General features: G+C 60.9%; 1 protein-coding gene and 1 long non-coding RNA gene across 2 annotated transcripts; both read left to right on the top strand.

Annotated features, from left to right (window-relative positions):
* Positions 1–3,141: 3,141 nt before the first annotated feature.
* On the top strand, positions 3,142–4,793 carry LOC125338114. The gene is made up of 2 exons (XR_007208193.1): positions 3,142–3,425; positions 3,594–4,793. It is a non-coding gene; the product is annotated as an uncharacterized LOC125338114 (long non-coding RNA).
* Positions 4,794–6,379: 1,586 nt separating this feature from the next.
* On the top strand, positions 6,380–16,876 carry NUAK2 (NUAK family kinase 2). The gene is made up of 7 exons (XM_048328272.1): positions 6,380–6,639; positions 11,135–11,255; positions 12,507–12,658; positions 13,472–13,537; positions 14,336–14,455; positions 14,687–14,819; positions 14,895–16,876. Exons 1-7 carry the CDS (start codon positions 6,421–6,423, stop codon positions 16,001–16,003), a joined length of 1,920 nt encoding a protein of 639 aa, XP_048184229.1. The 5' UTR covers positions 6,380–6,420; the 3' UTR covers positions 16,004–16,876.
* Positions 16,877–17,285: the final 409 nt, after the last annotated feature.

Below are 17,285 nucleotides of genomic sequence, written 5' to 3'. Positions count from 1 at the left end.
AATCAGAGCTGGGGGTGTCCCCAGCTTCCAGAGAGCGGGAAAGGAGCAGCTCTGAGTCCCCGTGGAGGAAGGAGAAGCAGATCCAGGTCTCTGCCTTTGGATGAATCCCAAGCTCCCATCCCTGGGACATCCCTGGAGCTGTTGAGTGCCCGCCCTCGGTGCTCCTGGCTCGGGGGGGGATGTTCCGCGCGATGGAGCCCTGCAGAACCCGGAGGGTGAGCGCGGCACTCACCGCCCTCCCCTGACGCTTCTCACGGCTGCGCCTCGATGCTGCCCTTCCCTGGGATGCTCCTGCTGGGAAATGGGATCCTGCAGGACACAACCTCCTGGGTTTTGTCACCAAAGGGCTGCGCCCACCCTGCAGGTGACGGAGGTGTGACCCTGAGCCAAGGCTCGGGTGGCTCAGGCGCTCCTGGCGGTGCGGGCGGGGTGTTTTTGCGCTGTTTAAGCGGGTTTGGGTGGTTTGTTTCGGGCAGAGCGGTGCTGGGCCGGCTCCAGGTCTGTTCCCAGAGCTGTGAACAGCAGATGGCATCCCTGGGCTGAGCTACGGCTGGAGCAGCACCTCCGGCAGCCCTCCCGCTGTCCTGGGCTGCCCTGGCCGGGCGGTGATGGGCCGGGCTGGCTCTAAAACCCCATTTCCCAGATCCAACACATAACTTGGTGTGCAAAGGATGCTGCGCGCCTCCTCCAGCGTTTTATTCCCATGGAAAGACATCCCCGTGGAGCCCCAAACCTCTCCAGGGAGCCGTGACAGAGCTGGGTTTGGGTCCAAAGAGTCCCTGATGCTGCTGCCCAGAGCCAGCCCAGGAAATATCTCCGGGTCTGGGTCCCGCTGCAGCTCCCTGAGCTCTGCAGCGAATCCCTCGGGATGAGAGGTTATCCCTGGATAAATGCTGGGATCTTCAGCGGGTTTGTCACCAACCTCCTGTCCCTGGGGGGCTGCAGAAAGCCTCGGGCTGGTCCCGCTGCCCCAGGCAGCCCCCAGGACCCCCCCGCACCCTCCGTGCCCGCTCCGCTCCCTGCGTGCCTTTATCCCAACCCAGCCGAGCCCTTGGAGTTTTCCAGCGACAAAAAAAATCCCGGAGCGGCCCCGGCCGTGTCCTCGCCTGAACTCCCCACGCTCGGGGTTTACTGAGAGGCTTTTCAGCCCTGGCCCCGGTGGCTGCTCCGACACAGAGGCTGAGGGCTGAGCTGGCCCTGCTGCCAAAAATCATCATTTGTTGTCCCCGAGCAGACCTTGTCTGCACAAACAGGAAACTTCCTCAAGGAACAACCTCCAAAGGATCCGGTGGCGGAGCAGAAATGATTCCTGCACCTTGCCGTGGGCCCAGGACACGCACCCGGGCTGGTCCTGGCTGTTAGGGACAATATCTTTAGGGGTCAGCGGTGCTCTTTGGGGTCAGCTCTGCCCTTTGTGGCTGACAATTCCCAAAAGGAGCCCGGCGTGGGGTTGTGTGGCTGCTGTTCCAGCTTCAGCTGGGAATTCCGCTCTGGAGAGTTGGGAATGGAGCTCCGGGAAGCACCTCTGTCACTGCCATCCCCATCCCGGTGATGTCCCCAACCCTGTGGGGCCACCAGCAGTGGAGTCACTCCCGTCTGCTCCCATTCCCTCTGCATCCGCCGGCGCTGGGGCGGATGTGGAGTCACCATCCTGAGACACAGACGCTTCCTGCTCTCAAAAGCTTTTTTTTTTTGGAGGGGAATTTTGCTTATTTTTCCTCTAAATGCCTCGGGGTTTCTGCAGCCCCACGTGGTGTGACCCCCCAGCGCCCGGGAGGGTGTCAGGGACAGCCTGGGCGGGGTGGATTTGTAGTTAAGGGAGCCTTGAAGGAGTGGTTTAATAGAAAAAATGTATTGATAACCATGTATTTTATGAATTATATCTATAAGATTTAATCTCCTTGGTGTGGGCGAGTGTTGTGGTCTGGAGGATGAATGAGAGGGGAGAAAAATACCTGGGAATTGCTCCAAACTCGCAAAAACGGGAGGAAATTTGGTCTGGAGCCTGCTCAGCTCCTGCTGCCACTCACCTGGGGTTTGCTGGAGGCTTCACCACGGCGGGTGACGAATTTTGGGGTTGAAACAGGGCTTGGGTTGGATTTTATTCAAAAAACTTTCAGAGTTTTTGTCACTCAGACGCTGCACGTGTCCCTTATCAATGTGGAGCATTTTCTGAGGCAAACAGGGCACAGTAACAAAGATCTCGTTATCACCTGATAGCACAGATTAAAAATCGGAAAATCCAGATTTTGGAGGGGCCGGTTCCTGGGTTCATCCCAGTTTGAACTCCAGGATCCACTGCCGTGGATCCAGGCTGGATTGGGAATTCCTGTGGCTGGTTCAGCTGTGGAACGAGCAGGACTCCAAGCCAGCCACTCCTCATTAGGGCTTTGCTCTGCTCCTCTCCTCTCCTCGATGTGCTTCACTGCTCATCTTCCCACTGAAATGTTCTCTGTCCGACCGCGATCCAGCCCCGGCTGCGGCACATTCCCAATCTCCTTTCTCGCCGGGAGAGCCTGGACTCATGATTGGAACCTCATCAGGCTGGTGGGGTTTGCAAAGTGGGACACAAATTCTGCCCGTTGGATCGGTCTGAAATGAGCCTGGGTTTATCCAGAGGAGATGGTGGGAGGGAAGGAGGGACAGATGGATGGATGGATGGATGGATGGATGGATGGATGGATGGAGGGATGGATGGAGGGATGGATGGATGGATGACGGATGGATGGATGGATGGATGGATGGATGATGGATGGATGGATGGATGGATGATGGATGGATGGATGGATGATGGATGGATGGATGGATGGAGGGATGGATGGATGGAGGGATGGATGGATGGATGGAGGCATGGATGGATGGATGGAGGCATGGATGGATGGATGGATGGATGGATGGATGATGGATGGATGGATGGATGGATGAGGGATGGATGGATGAGGGATGGATGGGTGGATGGATGAGGGATGGATGGATGGATGGATGAGGGATGGATGGATGGATGGATGGATGGATGGATGATGGATGGATGGATGATGGATGGATGGATGATGGATGGATCCATGGATGGATGATGGATGGATCCATGGATGGATGGATGGATGGATGGAAGGAGGGATGGATGGATGGATGGATGGATGGGTGGATGGATGGATGGATGGATGGAAGGAGGGATGGAGGGATGGATGGATCCATGGATCCATGGATCCATGGATGGATGGAACCCCCAGCTGCCCTCCTGGGGTGCGAGGAGGCCTCTGCTGCTCTCACCATCAGTGAAAGGCCATAAATGACTTTTCCAAAGGTTCCCATTGCCGCTGATGAGTTTCCCTTCTCCTGCTGATGGATGGGGAGGATCAGAGCACGCCGGGATTTTTCAGAGGGAAAATGGGTTTCACACCTGCCCGAGCATCCCCCGGCAGCAGGTGAGGAATGCTGAGGCTGCGGGGCCACTAACGAGGGGCGAGCGTGAAACCTTTTGTTGTCTCTGGCATTTCGATGACTCCGGGAGCTCTTCCTTTCCCCGTGGGAGGTCTCCCTGCTGCAAGAAAATCCTCTGCCTAACGTTTGTTCCTCTCCCAGTCCACAAGCAGAGCCTGTGGCCGCCGAACCCACAGGTTTTGGCCAGGACGTGGATGTTTTCAGCGCCGGGATAACGCTGTAGGATTTATTTCAATGTAATAAATTCATTAATACGAATTTCGGAGCCTGCGAGCAGACAGAGCTCCCGCTATATCCAAGCACCAAGCTGAGTTCAGAGCGGGTTTCCCAGACATGGAGCTAAATTCCTGGCTGGATTTCAGGTTGGCTTTAGTGGACACGCACTGGGGCCGCGGGACAAGCCCAGTTTGGGATTTCCAGGGCTGAGCTGTGGAATTTCGGTGGATTTCCCCGGTGGAGAAAGCCGTGGGTGCTGCTACAATAGAGGATCCTTATCAGCGGATTCCAGCGGGCTCGGCTCCGGTCCCTTGGCATTTCCATGCAAACGGGAACGGCTTCCTGAGCCCGTCTGGAAGAAACGCATCCCTCAGCCTCCCTCCCTCGCAGCCACAGCACAGCATCGCCGAGAGGAATTTATCCGGTGGAAACAGAAGGGGAAGCTCCGCCGGGCTGCGCTTCCTTTCCTCGCGGCGAAAGCCTTGGGAAAAGCATCCCGGTAAATCCACGGGGATGCCAAACACGTGCCTGCAGTTCGGTGTGTGCTCGAGCGCTTTTTTGGGCCGAGCCAGCAGCGGTCCCACAGCTGGGACAGCTCCGGGAGACACCGACACCGACAGCGACAGCGACAGCGACAGCGACAGCGACAGCGACACTTTTCCCCTCAGGCCGGTGCAGTCCCTTTGTTCACCGCAGCCCGGGAGGTTCGTGCCTTCCCTCCCCGGCTCTGCCGCAGTCCCTGGGCCGTGCCCGGACAGGATCCCGGCTGTTTGCTTTGACTTTGGAATTACGGCGCTTCGGTTCAGCTCGGCTCATCTCCGCCTTGTTTATCTTCCCCATGGAAACGGCTCCTGGTGCTGCTCAGTAAACAACTCATTATCGCAATTCGTTATCGCAATTCGTTATCGCAATTCGTTATCGCAATTCGTTATCGCAATTCGTTATCGCAATTGCTGCGGCCCGGGATCGTCTTCGGATGTCCCGGGCTGATTTTAAAACGAGGGCAGCGGCTCGTCCCTGGTTTGTTCAGCTCGGGGGGAGGCTTGAGGTGGGGATGAGCAGCCTGGAGCTGCTCTTCCCTGTGAGAGGCGGAGGTGCCACGTGGCCACCGGCAATAAAAACCGGTGACAGTGGCAGGGGAAGAGACCTGTGTGTCTTAATTGTATCCAAATGGTGTTTAAGGAGCGTGGGACAGCACTGGGATGGGTGACAGCCACGGGGAGCGGTTTGGTGCAAGGCTGTGTCCATGATCTGTTGTCCTCAGCTTCCCTGAGGGACAGCTGCCCTCAACAGGTCACTCCATAACCTCACCCCGGTGACAAAACCAGCCAGGGGACAGTGCCGCCCGCCTGGGTCTCTCCTGACACCGAGGCACAGCCTCGAGATGCTGAGAGCCCCATCCTGTGTCACCTTGGTGTCACCTCCGAAGCCCGCGGAGAGGAGTCGGCGCTGGATTAAATCACCCCTGGCAGGCGTTCCGGACCCCCTGCTCTGCCGGAGCTGCGGGGAGCGGTGGGAAAATCCAGGTCTGGATGAGTAATCCCGCAGCTATCTCCCTCTGCCATCGACGCGGGGTGTCCTCACACATGCCGGAGCTGGGCAAGCGCCTTTGTTTTGGCTGTTCTGGGAAATAATTGCATTCTTTTAATATCTCCAAACAAAGATTTACCGCAGGGGCAGGGAGACCACACGGGGAGAAGGTGCTGCTGAGGGAGCCGGGAATGGCCGAGAGGAGTCTTCGCGTGGGAGCCTCAGCAGCCGCTTCCCCCCCCCGGGCTCCGGGCCTGGAGAAAGTTCCTGTTCTTCCCTCCCAAGCTGTGTGTCCAGGAGGGCAGAGCGTGGCCCTGTGGCGAGTGTGGACAGGCTGCACTCGCCCAGGCCTCTCCTCTCCCTGATTTTGCCCTAAATGCCATTTTTTTTCCCCTGGGTTTGGGTGCATTGGGACTCCTTGCAGCGAATCACGTCTGACTGTGTGTGTCCCTCTGTCGCCGGTGTGAGACATTACGGAATTTGCTCCACATTATGGAATTACGGAATGGTTTGTGTTGGAAGGGACATTAAACATCACCCGGTGCCACCCTTGCCATGGGCAGGGACACCTCCCACTGTCCCAGGCTGCTCCAAGCCCCATCCAGCCTGGCCTTGGACACTTCCAGGAGATCCAGGGGCAGCCACAGCTTCTCTGGGCACCCTGTGCCAGGGCCTGCCCACCCTTACAGGAGGAATTTCATCCTCAAATCCCATCTAACCCTGTCCTCTGGCACTGGGAAGCCATTCCCTGTGTCCTGGCACTCCACGCTCTTGTCCAAAGCCCCTCTGACCCTCCCAGCGCTCCGGGCCTGCACCCCTTCCCAGCCTTTGGGTGAAAGTCTCTCCCTGCATCATGCCCTGGAAAATCCTCGTCTCCCTCCATCCTGGAGCCACCCCCGTGTCCCCCTTTGTCCTCTGCCTCTCTCCCTTGTCCCTGGATTCCTCCTGCCCCCCTCTCCACACCCCCTCCCTTACCCCCAGTTCGTGGCTGCCCCGTGCCCGCTGGTCCCTGGGTCTCCCCCCAACCGCTCCCCATGGGTTCCCCGCTCCCAGCGCTGCCCGTGGGGTCTCCCCGCAGCCCGGGCTCCCCCTCCCCGGTCCCGGCCCCGGGCGGGGCGGCCGCCGGCAGCCGCCAATGGGCGCGGGGGGGCGCGGCCGCCGGGGCCGCCGCATTTATCGGCCGGGACGGGCCGGGACGCGCCGGGCGGCGGCGGAGCCGGAGCCGGGATCGGAATGGAGCGGGCGGCAGGGCCCGGCACCGGTTCCGGTTCTGCGCTGGCCGCCTCGCTGGCCGAGGGGCTCATCAAGTCGCCGCGGCCACTGATGAAGAAGCAGGCGGTGAAGCGGCACCACCACAAGCACAACCTCAAGCACCGCTACGAGTTCCTGGAAACGCTGGGGAAAGGCACCTACGGGAAGGTGAAGAAAGCCCGGGAGCGATCCGGGAAGCTGGTAAGGATCGCCCCGGGGCATCCTCACCGTGCGGGGTCTCCGAGCATCCTCCCGGCCCGCTGCATCCTCGCCGTCCCCCCTGCATCCCCCCGGCCGGTGCGTCCCTCCCTGTCCCCGCTGCATCCCCGCCGTGTTTCGGCGGTCCCTGAGCACCCCCCGCTTCCCGCAGCCCGGCGCCGGTGCCTCCCCCTCCGGTGCTCCCCCTCCACCTCCCATCCTCACGGTGCCCCGGAGCGGGACCCCCGAGCATCCCCCGCTCCGAGCATCGCGTCCCCGCTGCATCCCCCGGCCCCGGCTCTCCGCAGCCGGTAACCGGCTCGGCGCAGCCTTCCCCGGGCCCCGCTCCTCCGCAGCGTGCGGGAGGCTGCGGCTCTGCCCTCCCCGTGGGGCCGGGGGCAGCCCGGAGGGAGTCTCGCCCCCCTCCTCTCGGGGGGCTGCAGCTCCTCTCGCCCACTTGACCGCGGTCGGGCTTCCTGGGGGAAGGAGCGGGCGGGGACGCGGCCGCCAAAGCAAACACCGCACTCGAGTCTGAAGGGTTTTTCCCTTCCTCTCACCCTGAGTGCGGGCCGGGTTTGCTGTTGGCTTTCACACGGTGTGGGACACCCAGAGCTCAGCCGGGCTCAGCCCAAAATCCTGACTCACGCCAGCCCGCGGGAGAAAGAGGCTCCGTGCGAGGCACGGCTCAGCGCAGGGCGCAGCTTTCCTCAGGGAAAAGGGGATTGAACCCCCGGGAGCGCCGGGTGCTGCTCTGTCCTGTGGGAATCTGCAAGGATTCAAACTTGGCCGTGATTTCCCAGCCCCGAGGGGTGGGAGGGACCCAAAAAGACCCTCGCAGGCCGGCCTGAGCAGGGGGCGAGCTGCGAGCGGCAGGACTGGCCCTGCCAGGGGCTGAGCAGGGCGTGAGATGGGATCAGCGACATCCCACGGGGACACGCCAGGGGAAGAGCTGGGAATTCGCGAGGTTTCCTTGTGTAACACCACGGCTCTTAATGAAATCAGATCCCACGGCAGATCTCTCGTCCGAGCCGGGAGAAGCCGCTGGTTTGCTGCATAATCAGGGCCTTGAAATGCAGCTTCCACCCACAGAGCGGGAAGGATCCCTCCCCTCGGCATGGGCGAGAAAATTTGGCTTTCCCTGCCCGCACCTGAGAGAGCCGCAGCTCAGAAATCTCAGTTCTCTGCCCCAAAACTCGCCCGGCTGCGGAAGCCCCTCAGGACCGGCTCCGGCATCGCTCTTTTATCATGCAAATTCAACCCACAGGCCACGGAGCCCTCAATCACCGCCGCAGATAATCAGAGGCTCTGCCACCAGCACCTCCCCGGCCTGGTGAAGGAACACGAGCCCTAAACCACAAATCTCTCCTCTTCCCACAAACTCTTTTCTGCAGCACTCAGCATTTCCGGGCCTCTTTAATCCCGAGCCTTATCCCGAGCTCGGCTGTTGTTCGCTCCTTCCCTAAGTGGCTTTCACTTCCCAACCCCGCAGGTGTGAGGGCAGGGACCCCTCGTGGGCTGTGGGCATCCCACGGCACCGGCTCGGGCTGAAAAGCTGGAGCTGCTCCATCCGCAAGGATTTTGCCTCTGGCGAATCGGGAATTGCCTCTGACAGAGGCGCTGAGTGTTGAACCATCTCGTTTTACTGCCCGGATTTCTTGTTCCTCTCTGAATTTTAAAATACCTGGGCTCAGAGCAGGCTGATTTGGTGGGAAGGTGACAGGAAATTCCAGGCTCCTGCAGCTGGAGGATGGTTTGGGACTTCCATGAATTATTTGTCTGGAAAAAAAAAACCCACCCTTTTTTCTGGCTAGAAATCCTTTATCTGAAGCGATGCTCCTGCTGAGCATTGCCTTTCCCAATCCTTGCAAAAATCCCCACAATATCACATCGGGTGGGGAGGGAGCTGCTGGTTCTTTTTCCTTCCTTTTTATTTTTTCCTTCCTTTTTATTTTTTCCTTCCTTTTTATTTTTTCCTTCCTTTTTATTTTTTCCTTCCCTTTTTTGTTCGTTCTGGTTTTTTCCCTTTTCCCCCTCCCCCCCTTTTTTTCCCCTTTCCCCCCTTTTTTTCCCTCCTTCCCCCCTTTTTTTCCCTCCTTCCCCCTTTTTTTTTTCCCTCCTTCCCCCTTTTTTTTTTTCCTCCTTCCCCCTTTTTTTTTTTCCTCCTTCCCCCTTTTTTTTTTTCCTCCTTCCCCCTTTTTTTTTTCCTCCTTCCCCCTTTTCCCCCTCTGTGCTCAGGGTTGAATATCCAGCACCGTGGTGCTGCAAACCGCACCTGTTTGCGGGGCAGCCTCCACGCTCTTTCTTTCCCTCCCAGCCTGGAGTTTTTCCCAGCCTGGCTCCCGATCCCTGGCCCACAGCCAAGCCAAACACAACCGGGGGACCTCCCGTGGGACTCTCCTCGGTGTCACAAACGTAATTTAGGGGCCCGTGCTGGTGACAGGAGAAGGCAGCACCTGGAATATTCCAGAGCTTCTTTTGATCTCCAGGAAGGGGCGAAGCCTGGGCTGTTCCAGGGTGAATTTTAATCCATATTTCATGGAGCACGAAACGCTGCCCTCGCAGTCTGGAACAACTTCTGAAGCGCTGCCTGGGGTTGTAGCTTAATGCATTTTTCAGCAGCTGCTGAAAATACCTGTTCTGCCCCCAAAAAACTTTTAATTAAAAGCTTTTTTTGCCTTGGAAAGCGCTCCCGAGCTCCCTGGGCTCCCAAGGAAGGCTCCAGTGGGATTCCTTGCGGCTGTTCCCCTGCAGGGGACTCTCCCGGTGGGGCTGTGGCACCGCCTGTCCCCGAGGCTGCTGTCCTGTCTCCAGGGGACATCCTCTGCTCCCAGCCCTCTTGGGCAGGGAAAGTTTGGGAACGAAGCTGCTGCCTGGCCCTGCTGGGGGAGGATGGGATGGCTGCATCTGCCTGGAGGTCACTGATTTTGGGATCATGGTGAGGATCCAGCACTGCTCGATCCAGCCGGAGGCATCTCTTGGAGCTGCTCCATCTTTCCGTGGACTGTGGCTCTTGCCCTGAGCCCTGGCTCAGAATTTTGGGGGTGTGGGGGGCACAAAGGAAATGCTCTGTGAGCCCCCCAAACTCCTGAGGGTGCTGGGCTGGGTGCCAGGCACTAGCAGGGGGATGGAAGGAGTGAGCCAGCAGGAGTCTGGGAGGCTGGCTGGCTGCAGGGAGGCTCTGCAGGGGTCAGGTAACTGGGGCAGCAGCGAAAAAAATTGTTAAAATTTAACCTGTTAAACAAAGGTCAGGGGAACGAAAACCTGGCTGGGCTTCCCAGAAGCGTTGAACACTTTCAGTATTGCTTTCTGCAGAAACTTGGGCCGCGGTTATTGAACCTCCCCCGGCCAGAGTCCGCCCTGCCCAGATCCTCCAGGAGCAATTCCTGCTCTGGCTGGTGCTGCCTGAGGTGGTTCAGTGCCATAAAAATGGGATTTGGGGCCAAAATGGGACTTCAGTGCCCACCCGAGCCCCCCTTTCAGGGGCTTCTCCCTGCCGAGATCTCGCTGGTTCCATGCCTGCTGCCACAAGCCTGGCTTAGCAAGGCTGGGTTTTGAGGAGCGAGGCTTCCAGCGCCCCTAAATCGCAGGGACACGAGGCTGAGCATCCCTCGGAGCAGCAGGAAGGTCCCCGTGCGGGCAGCTGGGGCCGGCAGGGGTCTGTGGCCCCTCTCGCCGTTGCTGGGAGACCGGCGCGGGGGTCCCTTGGCGGGATTAAAGCTGTTCCGCATTCTTGTCTGGGAGGGGAAAAGAGGGGGGGAAAAAAAAAATGAAAGGTTCTGCTGGATTCAGTTGTAAATTCAGCCTTGGGAACGCATTGTGTGCCCACAGCTCCTTTGAAAGGGGATTAGAAGGCGTCTATTCTCCGGCACCTACTCCTCGTTCTCCTCCCCCTTCTCAACCTCCTTGTGGAGGAGAGCTTGAAAACCCAAAGGAAAGGCTGGAAAAAGCCGGGTCTCCCACCCCGTTCTGAGCGGGGATCTACTTTTGCATCCCAACTTTCTCTTACTCCTAGAAATAAAGTGGCTTAGGGGCACACAAAACGCGAGGTGTGGGGTTTTGTTCCCCCTTTCCTGAGCCCAGGAGCGGGCTGTTGTTGTTGTGGTTATCTCCCGAGTCATGTGTGCAGGGCGCATTCCTGCGCCTGGCCGTGCTCCAGCGGCGGCATAAAATCCATGCAAAGCCCAAAAATGAGGAGCAGAGCTGCGCTACCTGCGGGAGGAGGCTCGGGGAGCCCCCCAAAACGAGGAGCTGGCACGGGTGTCCCTCGGGGGGAGCTTCTCCCGTGCGTGCAGCAGCAGGAACTGGGAAGGATAAATTCCAAATCGATCAAATTCGCTTTTCCCAGAGCTGTTTCCATGGAGCTGCGCTGCTCAGCTCTTGGATACGGCACGTGGGGAAGCTGGGTGGTTGGGATCTTGGTTGTGAGCCCCTTCCTAAAATAGGGAGCGGGGAATTTCTTGCTTTGGGAATTCACAGCCCCCTCTGTGCTCATCCGCAGGTGGCCATCAAATCCATCCGGAAAGACAAAATCAAGGATGAGCAGGACCTTGTCCACATCCGGAGGGAGATTGAGATCATGTCCTCCCTCAACCACCCCCACATCATCGCTGTGCACGAAGGTGAGGCCTCTGCTCCCCTCCCTTTTCCAGCTGCATCCATGATCGGAGCCTCCTGAACGGGGGGGGGGGGGGGGTGGGCCTTGGAGTGGGTTTGGCCCGGCTGGGTGGGTTCAGCCCGGCCCTCTCCTCCCTTCCAGGACCTGGCTCCCGTTCCCGGTGACTCAGCAGGGAAAGCAGATGCTCCCGGGCTGTGCTTTCCCCGCCGAGGGGAAATACCTGCTCCAGAAATAGCCCTTCCTGTGCCGTCCCTCCCTCCCAGACAGGGAATCCAGCTCCACATGTGGATTTTGGGAGCTGGAAGCCTCGGTGGGGCTGTGGAGGGAGGCTGAGCTGTGCTGCGGAGCAGGGGCTGTGTGTGGCTGTGGCGGACGCTCATCCCGGAGAATTTGGGATCTCCGTGGATCCACTCTGAGCCTGAGGCAGGATTTAATCTCAGTCCTGGAGTCCTCCTCATTCCCTCCCCCGGGGCACTGGAAAACCAAACCACAGAGTGCTGGGAGAGTTCCTGGTGCTGCCGGGCTTGGCTTTATGGCCAGGGCCGGGCTTTGCTACCGGCGGGGGTTGGGATAACCCAAGGGATACTCCTCCAGGTCCAACCAGAACCGGGCTCAGCCCAAATTCGCAGGTGGGTCAGGCTTTGCAGACACCGAGTCCTTGGGCTGGAACCTGCTCTGCCCCTGCTCCCGGCGCTTGGGAGGGCTCCAGAGCCCTTTTGTCCTCCAAACAAAAGCGAGCGGGCTGGCAGCTCCTCCGCCGTGTTTGCGAGGGCTGAGTCACACCGGCGGCTGGAATTCAAAAACACCGAGGTGGCTTTCTGCAAACAGGAAGAAAACGCTCCGGCTCCTGGCTCCAGCCAGAGCCTTTTTTGGGAGCAGTGGGAACAGGCAGGAAGGTCACTGGCGGTGCCAGCGCTGTCGCCTTCCCCCCTGGAGGGGGATTCCAGCAAAGAGCCGCACGCCTGAGTCACCCCGGTGGTGGCAGAGCCTCGGTGGTGGCAGAGCCGGTGGTGGCAGAGCCTCGGTGGTGGCACAGCTGCTGGGCCAGCAGCCCCGGTGGCACTGGGGGATGTGGGTGACAGCTCTGGTGGCTCCCCTGACCTGCAGGTCCCTGTTTAGGCCAAGGCTGAGGGCAGCGATTGGGGTGGGCAGCGTTAGGGTCAATCAGGGCTTCAGCTGCTCGTTAACAGCGATGTCCTAATGAGCGTTCCCACAGTCCCGAGGATCCCTCCTAACCCTTCCCCACGTCCCACAGTGTTTGAGAACAGCAGCAAGATCGTCATCGTGATGGAATACGCCAGCAAAGGGGACCTGTACGACTACATCAGCGAGCGGCAGCGGCTCTCGGAGCAGGAGGCGCGGCACTTCTTCCGCCAGGTCGTGTCCGCCGTCTACTACTGCCACAAGGTGGGCTGGCACCGCGCTTCCCGATGCTTTGCCGGTGCTTTCCCGGCGGGAGAGCGGCTGGATGGGCTCCTGAGAGCTCCGCCCTGCAGCAGAGGGCTGGGGAGGGATGCAGCCCCGCGGACGGTGAGAGGAGCTCGTGGCTCTGCGCCTTTCCAAGGAGAAGGGTTAATGCTGCCTTTGTCTGAAGGGTGTGGCAGTGCCCCGGCAGCTTTTGGGAGGTCCTGGCCTCGGCTGCTGCGGTGTGGGGGTGACTAACCCGGCCTGGGAGGTGTCACCTCCCCTGCCACCCAACCAGACGGAGACGCCCAGGGCTGCCCGCGGGGCTGGAAGCCAAGCCCTGGGTCACCTGTCCTGCTCCTGACGGGAACGTGAAGCTGCAGGACCCTCCCCGGGGCTGTGGGATGATGCCCTGGCAGGACCAGGGTCTCCCAGGAAGATGCTCCAAGGCTGTGCCTCAGTCCTCGGTGGGAGCAGGGGGTGGCAGGGCAGCTCCTGACCCCAAGGCACATCGGGGTCTCGCTCAGCTGGGCGCAGCAGGCCCTGGCCAAGCAGGAGCTGTGCCCTGGTGGGGCTGGCACCAGGTGCTGGGGACAATGGAGGAGCCCAGGGTGGCACCTGGTGCAGGCACCTCCCTGCTCCTGCTGCCGAGCAGAGCCAGACCTGGTGGCACCCGGGCCACACCCAGCGCTGTGCGCGGCTCCTCTGCCCTGCTCGCCGTGCCCTGACCGGCAGTGACCTCCCTCCCGGTGTGCCGGACTTCCCCTCCCTCAAACCCTCCGCGAATTAACCCCGGCTCTCCCGCCCTTCCCACAGAACGGGATCGTCCACCGGGACCTGAAGCTGGAGAACATCCTGCTGGATGCCAACGGGAACATCAAGGTGAGGGGCTGGCACGGCCTGGCCACGCTCGGGGATCACCCGAGGGGAGCTGCCCAGCGTGGAGGGACAAGGGGTGACCACAGCACCTCAGTCCCCTCAGGGCTTCCCGGAGCTCTGGCACTGCCTGGGAATGCGGTTTGCCTGGGAAAAACAGAGCCTGGCAGATCTGGCAAAGCCATAAGTGATATCTGCCTGCTGATAAGGGGGCAAAGTCTGCGCACCCAGATCAACGCTGGGTGGATGAGAAGAGCTCTTTTCCTGGTTTCTGTGCATGCCAGCCAGGAAATCCCAGCTCCAGGGGCCCCGAGTGATGCTTTCTGCCAGGGAGGAAGGGCACGGGGCGGCCTCGGCCGGAGATCCCTGTGGTCACTGATAACGGGCTGCGGGATTTATCTCCAGCAGGGATGATTTTGCAATGGAGCTCGCGGGCAGCCACAGAAGCTCCTGCTCGGTGTGAGGTGACAGCCGTAATGAGGATAATGAGTACCTGTGCAAGGCACAGCCTGGGGTGCCTGGGAATGAGCTGGAGGAGAGCCTGGAAGCCCTTCCAACCTCACCTTCCCACTCTGCTCCCACTGCCAGGGCCGCAGGGCAGCTGCTGCCATGGCTGGGATGAGGCTTTTGGGAGACAGAGAGCAACAGGAGCAACCTTGGGGTGGAAAACCAGGCTGGAGGTGCCCCCGGAGGGGGTTCAGAACCAAAGGCTCATCCCTGGAGAGGTCCAGGGAAACTTTCAGCCTTGGGAACTTTGGGAAAGGGAACTTTGCCGCTGGATGACAGCTGTGTTTGTCCCCCCAGATTGCAGATTTCGGGCTGTCCAACGTTTTCCAGCAGGACAAACTCCTGCAGACCTACTGCGGCAGCCCCCTGTACGCGTCCCCCGAGATCATCAACGGCCGGCCCTACAAGGGCCCCGAGGTTGGTTGTGCCTCCCTGCCGGGTGTGGGAATCGCTCCGGGGGTTTTTGGGATAACGGGACCCCTGAGCCCGGGCACTGCGGGGTGGGTGCATGTGCTGAGCTCCTGCCCCATGCCCTGTCCCCTCCTGTGGCTGCTGCCATCCTGGGAGCCCTGATGAGACTGTGGCAGGATGGGGACCAGGACAGCCCAGTCCTGCTGTCCCCTCCAGGCTCCTCTGTCCCTTTCCCAGGTGGACAGCTGGTCCCTGGGTGTCCTCCTCTACATCCTGGTCCACGGCACGATGCCCTTCGATGGCCACGACTACAAGACTCTGGTCAAGCAGATCACGAGCGGGGACTACCGGGAGCCCACGAAGCTCTCAGGTAGGGCCACCCCCATCCCCCTGTGTGTCCCCCATCCCCGTGTCCCCTCCCGTGCCTGATCTGTCCCTTCCCCAGATGCCTGCGGGCTGATCCGGTGGATGCTGATGGTGAACCCGGAGCGCCGGGCCACCATCGAGGACATCGCCACGCACTGGTGGGTCAACTGGGGCTACAAGATGCCTCTGGGCGAGCAGGAGCTGCTGCGGGAGAGCGAATCCCCGCTGGCCACGGTGGCCGAGTGGCTGCGCCGCTCGTCCCGGCCGCTGCTGGAGAACGGCTCCAAGGTGCGCTGCTTCCTGAAGCAGCACATCCCCGGCGTGGCCCTGGAGCGGCAGCGCTCCCTCAAGAAGTCCAAGAAGGAGAACGACGTCTCCCACGCGCTGCAGGAGCCGCCCGCGGGCCCCGAGAACCCCTCCAAGTCCATCCTCAAGCGGCCCAAGGGCATCCTGAAGAAGAGGAACTCCTGTGAGCAGAAGGTGCCCGGCCCCGGCCCCCCGCCAGCGGAGGATGGGGAGGGGGTCCCCGCGGGGCTCTCCCGGGTCCTGTCCTCTGGAATGGTGCCCCGCGGCACCGGCACGGGAGCGGCGCCCGCGGCCATGCCCAAGAAGGGAATCCTGAAGAAGCCCTCGGCCAGGGAGTCGGGGTATTACTCGTCCCTGGAGTGCTGCGAGTCCGGGGATGTGCTGGACGCGGGCAGCTTGGACCTGGACGAGAGCGTGTTTGCTGAGCCGCCCTCCCCGGCGCGGGGCCCGCAGGGGCTCCCAGCCCGCAGGAAAGGAATCCTCAAGCACAACGGGAAATTCTCCTCGGGCAGCGCCGAGCCGGGGACCCCCCCCGGGAGGGGCTTCGGGGGCTTCAGCGAGGTGCCGCTGCCGCAGGGCCCCCGCGCCCGGCCGGCCAGCGCCGTCAGCGAGGACAGCATCCTGTCCACCGAGTCCTTCGACCAGCTGGACCTGCCCGCCCGCGGCCCCCCCGGCGCCGGGGCCATGCGGGGCTGCGTGTCCGCCGACAGCCTCCTGCGGCTGGAGGAGGAGGAGGAGCGGGAGGAAGGGCGGCGGCTGCGCCGCTGGACTGTCACCCACTGCCGCAGCCCCTTGGCGGAGAGCAGAGCGTCCCTGGCGGGCTGTGACAATGTCACCGAGCTCTACCGGCGCGCTGTGGCCGTCGGGGTGAAGCTGAGCTGAGGCCACCTCCCTCCCCGCAGGGCTCGCCCGGGGTGGTGCATTTTGGGGAGGGGGCTGAGCCCTCCCAGCCTTCCCCGGGGCTGCTGGTGCTGCTGATCCACGTCCCACGGATTTATTTGGCAGCCTCGGTGGTGGTGGGGGGTGCCCCAGGGCCAGGACATTTAATGGACCAAAGAGCCCAGAGTGACCCCCGAGGAGGGGCTGGGGGGTCCCGGAGGTGCCTCGCCGCCGTCCTCCCCTCTTAAACAGGCTCATCTCATGGCGGGGATGAAAGCAAGGGGTTGAGGGGGGCCATTTTTGTTTTCTTTGCACTGTTTTTTGGCTGCACAAGGTAATGGAGGGGGCGGGTGATATACCTCAAACAAGCTGGAGATGTAGCAGGGTGCTGGGAGGGCTCAAAGGTGCTGCCCGTGGGCTGGGCTTTGGGAGGTGCTGGTGGCCAAAGCGCCCAGGCCACGGCTCTGCCCTCTCCTGAGTGCTGAGAAACCCGAACTGGATGTGGCCGAAAGCCCGGGCTGAGGAAGGCTGTGACGCCGACAACTCACTGGCATGTGAAAAAAAAAAAAAAAAAAAGAGAAAAAGAAGAAAAAAAAGGTGCCTTTGGAGAGGCACCGGGTCTTTATTTATTGATTTATTGCCTCTGTCCAAGCTGCTGTGGAGGGCAGCAGCACGGGAGGTGTCCGGCTGCACAGCGGCCTCCCAGGGGTGTTTCTGGGGAGGTGGCTGTGCCCCGGTGTCCCACGGCTCCCTTGCACTATTGCCGCGTGTGCTCGCTGGCCCTTTCCCCTCTCCAGGGGCGTGCGGGCGTTTTCCCTCCCTCCTACAGCAAGGGCTGGAGCAAAACTTTAAATTAAAAGCAAATGGTAAAGCTGAGTTGTCACCTTGATTGCTGGGGGTGAGGGAGGGGCTGCCCGGGCCAGGCTCCTGCCCCTGTCCCTGTTCCTTTCCCGCTGGGATGGGGCCGTGCTCCGGCCCAGGTGAGGGTGGGTGAGCTCAGACACGTCCTGCAGGGTGGAACAACTCTGTGCGCTCAGCCCCTCCTCAAACTGGGTTTAACTGGTGCTTCCCCAGTGCTCTGTGGTACTGAACTGGGACTGGGCGCATCCCTGATGTGGGGGCTCAGCACCCCCGGGAGTGGGACCAGCTGGATTTTGAGGCTGAGCAGCTGCTGGACCAGCAGAGCCCAAAATTCAGGGAAAGCTGTGATGGAAGTGGGGCAGTGGGGGATCACGAACCCCTTCTCCCCTCCCCACTGTGGGCAGCCCCCTGTCCCAGCGCCGCC

The sequence above is a fragment of the Corvus hawaiiensis genome, chromosome 24 (assembly GCF_020740725.1).
Source record: "Corvus hawaiiensis isolate bCorHaw1 chromosome 24, bCorHaw1.pri.cur, whole genome shotgun sequence".
Taxonomy (NCBI): Eukaryota; Metazoa; Chordata; class Aves; order Passeriformes; family Corvidae; genus Corvus; species Corvus hawaiiensis.
Note: the sequence above shows the minus strand (reverse complement) of the source record. Positions and strands in the feature narration are given on the sequence as shown.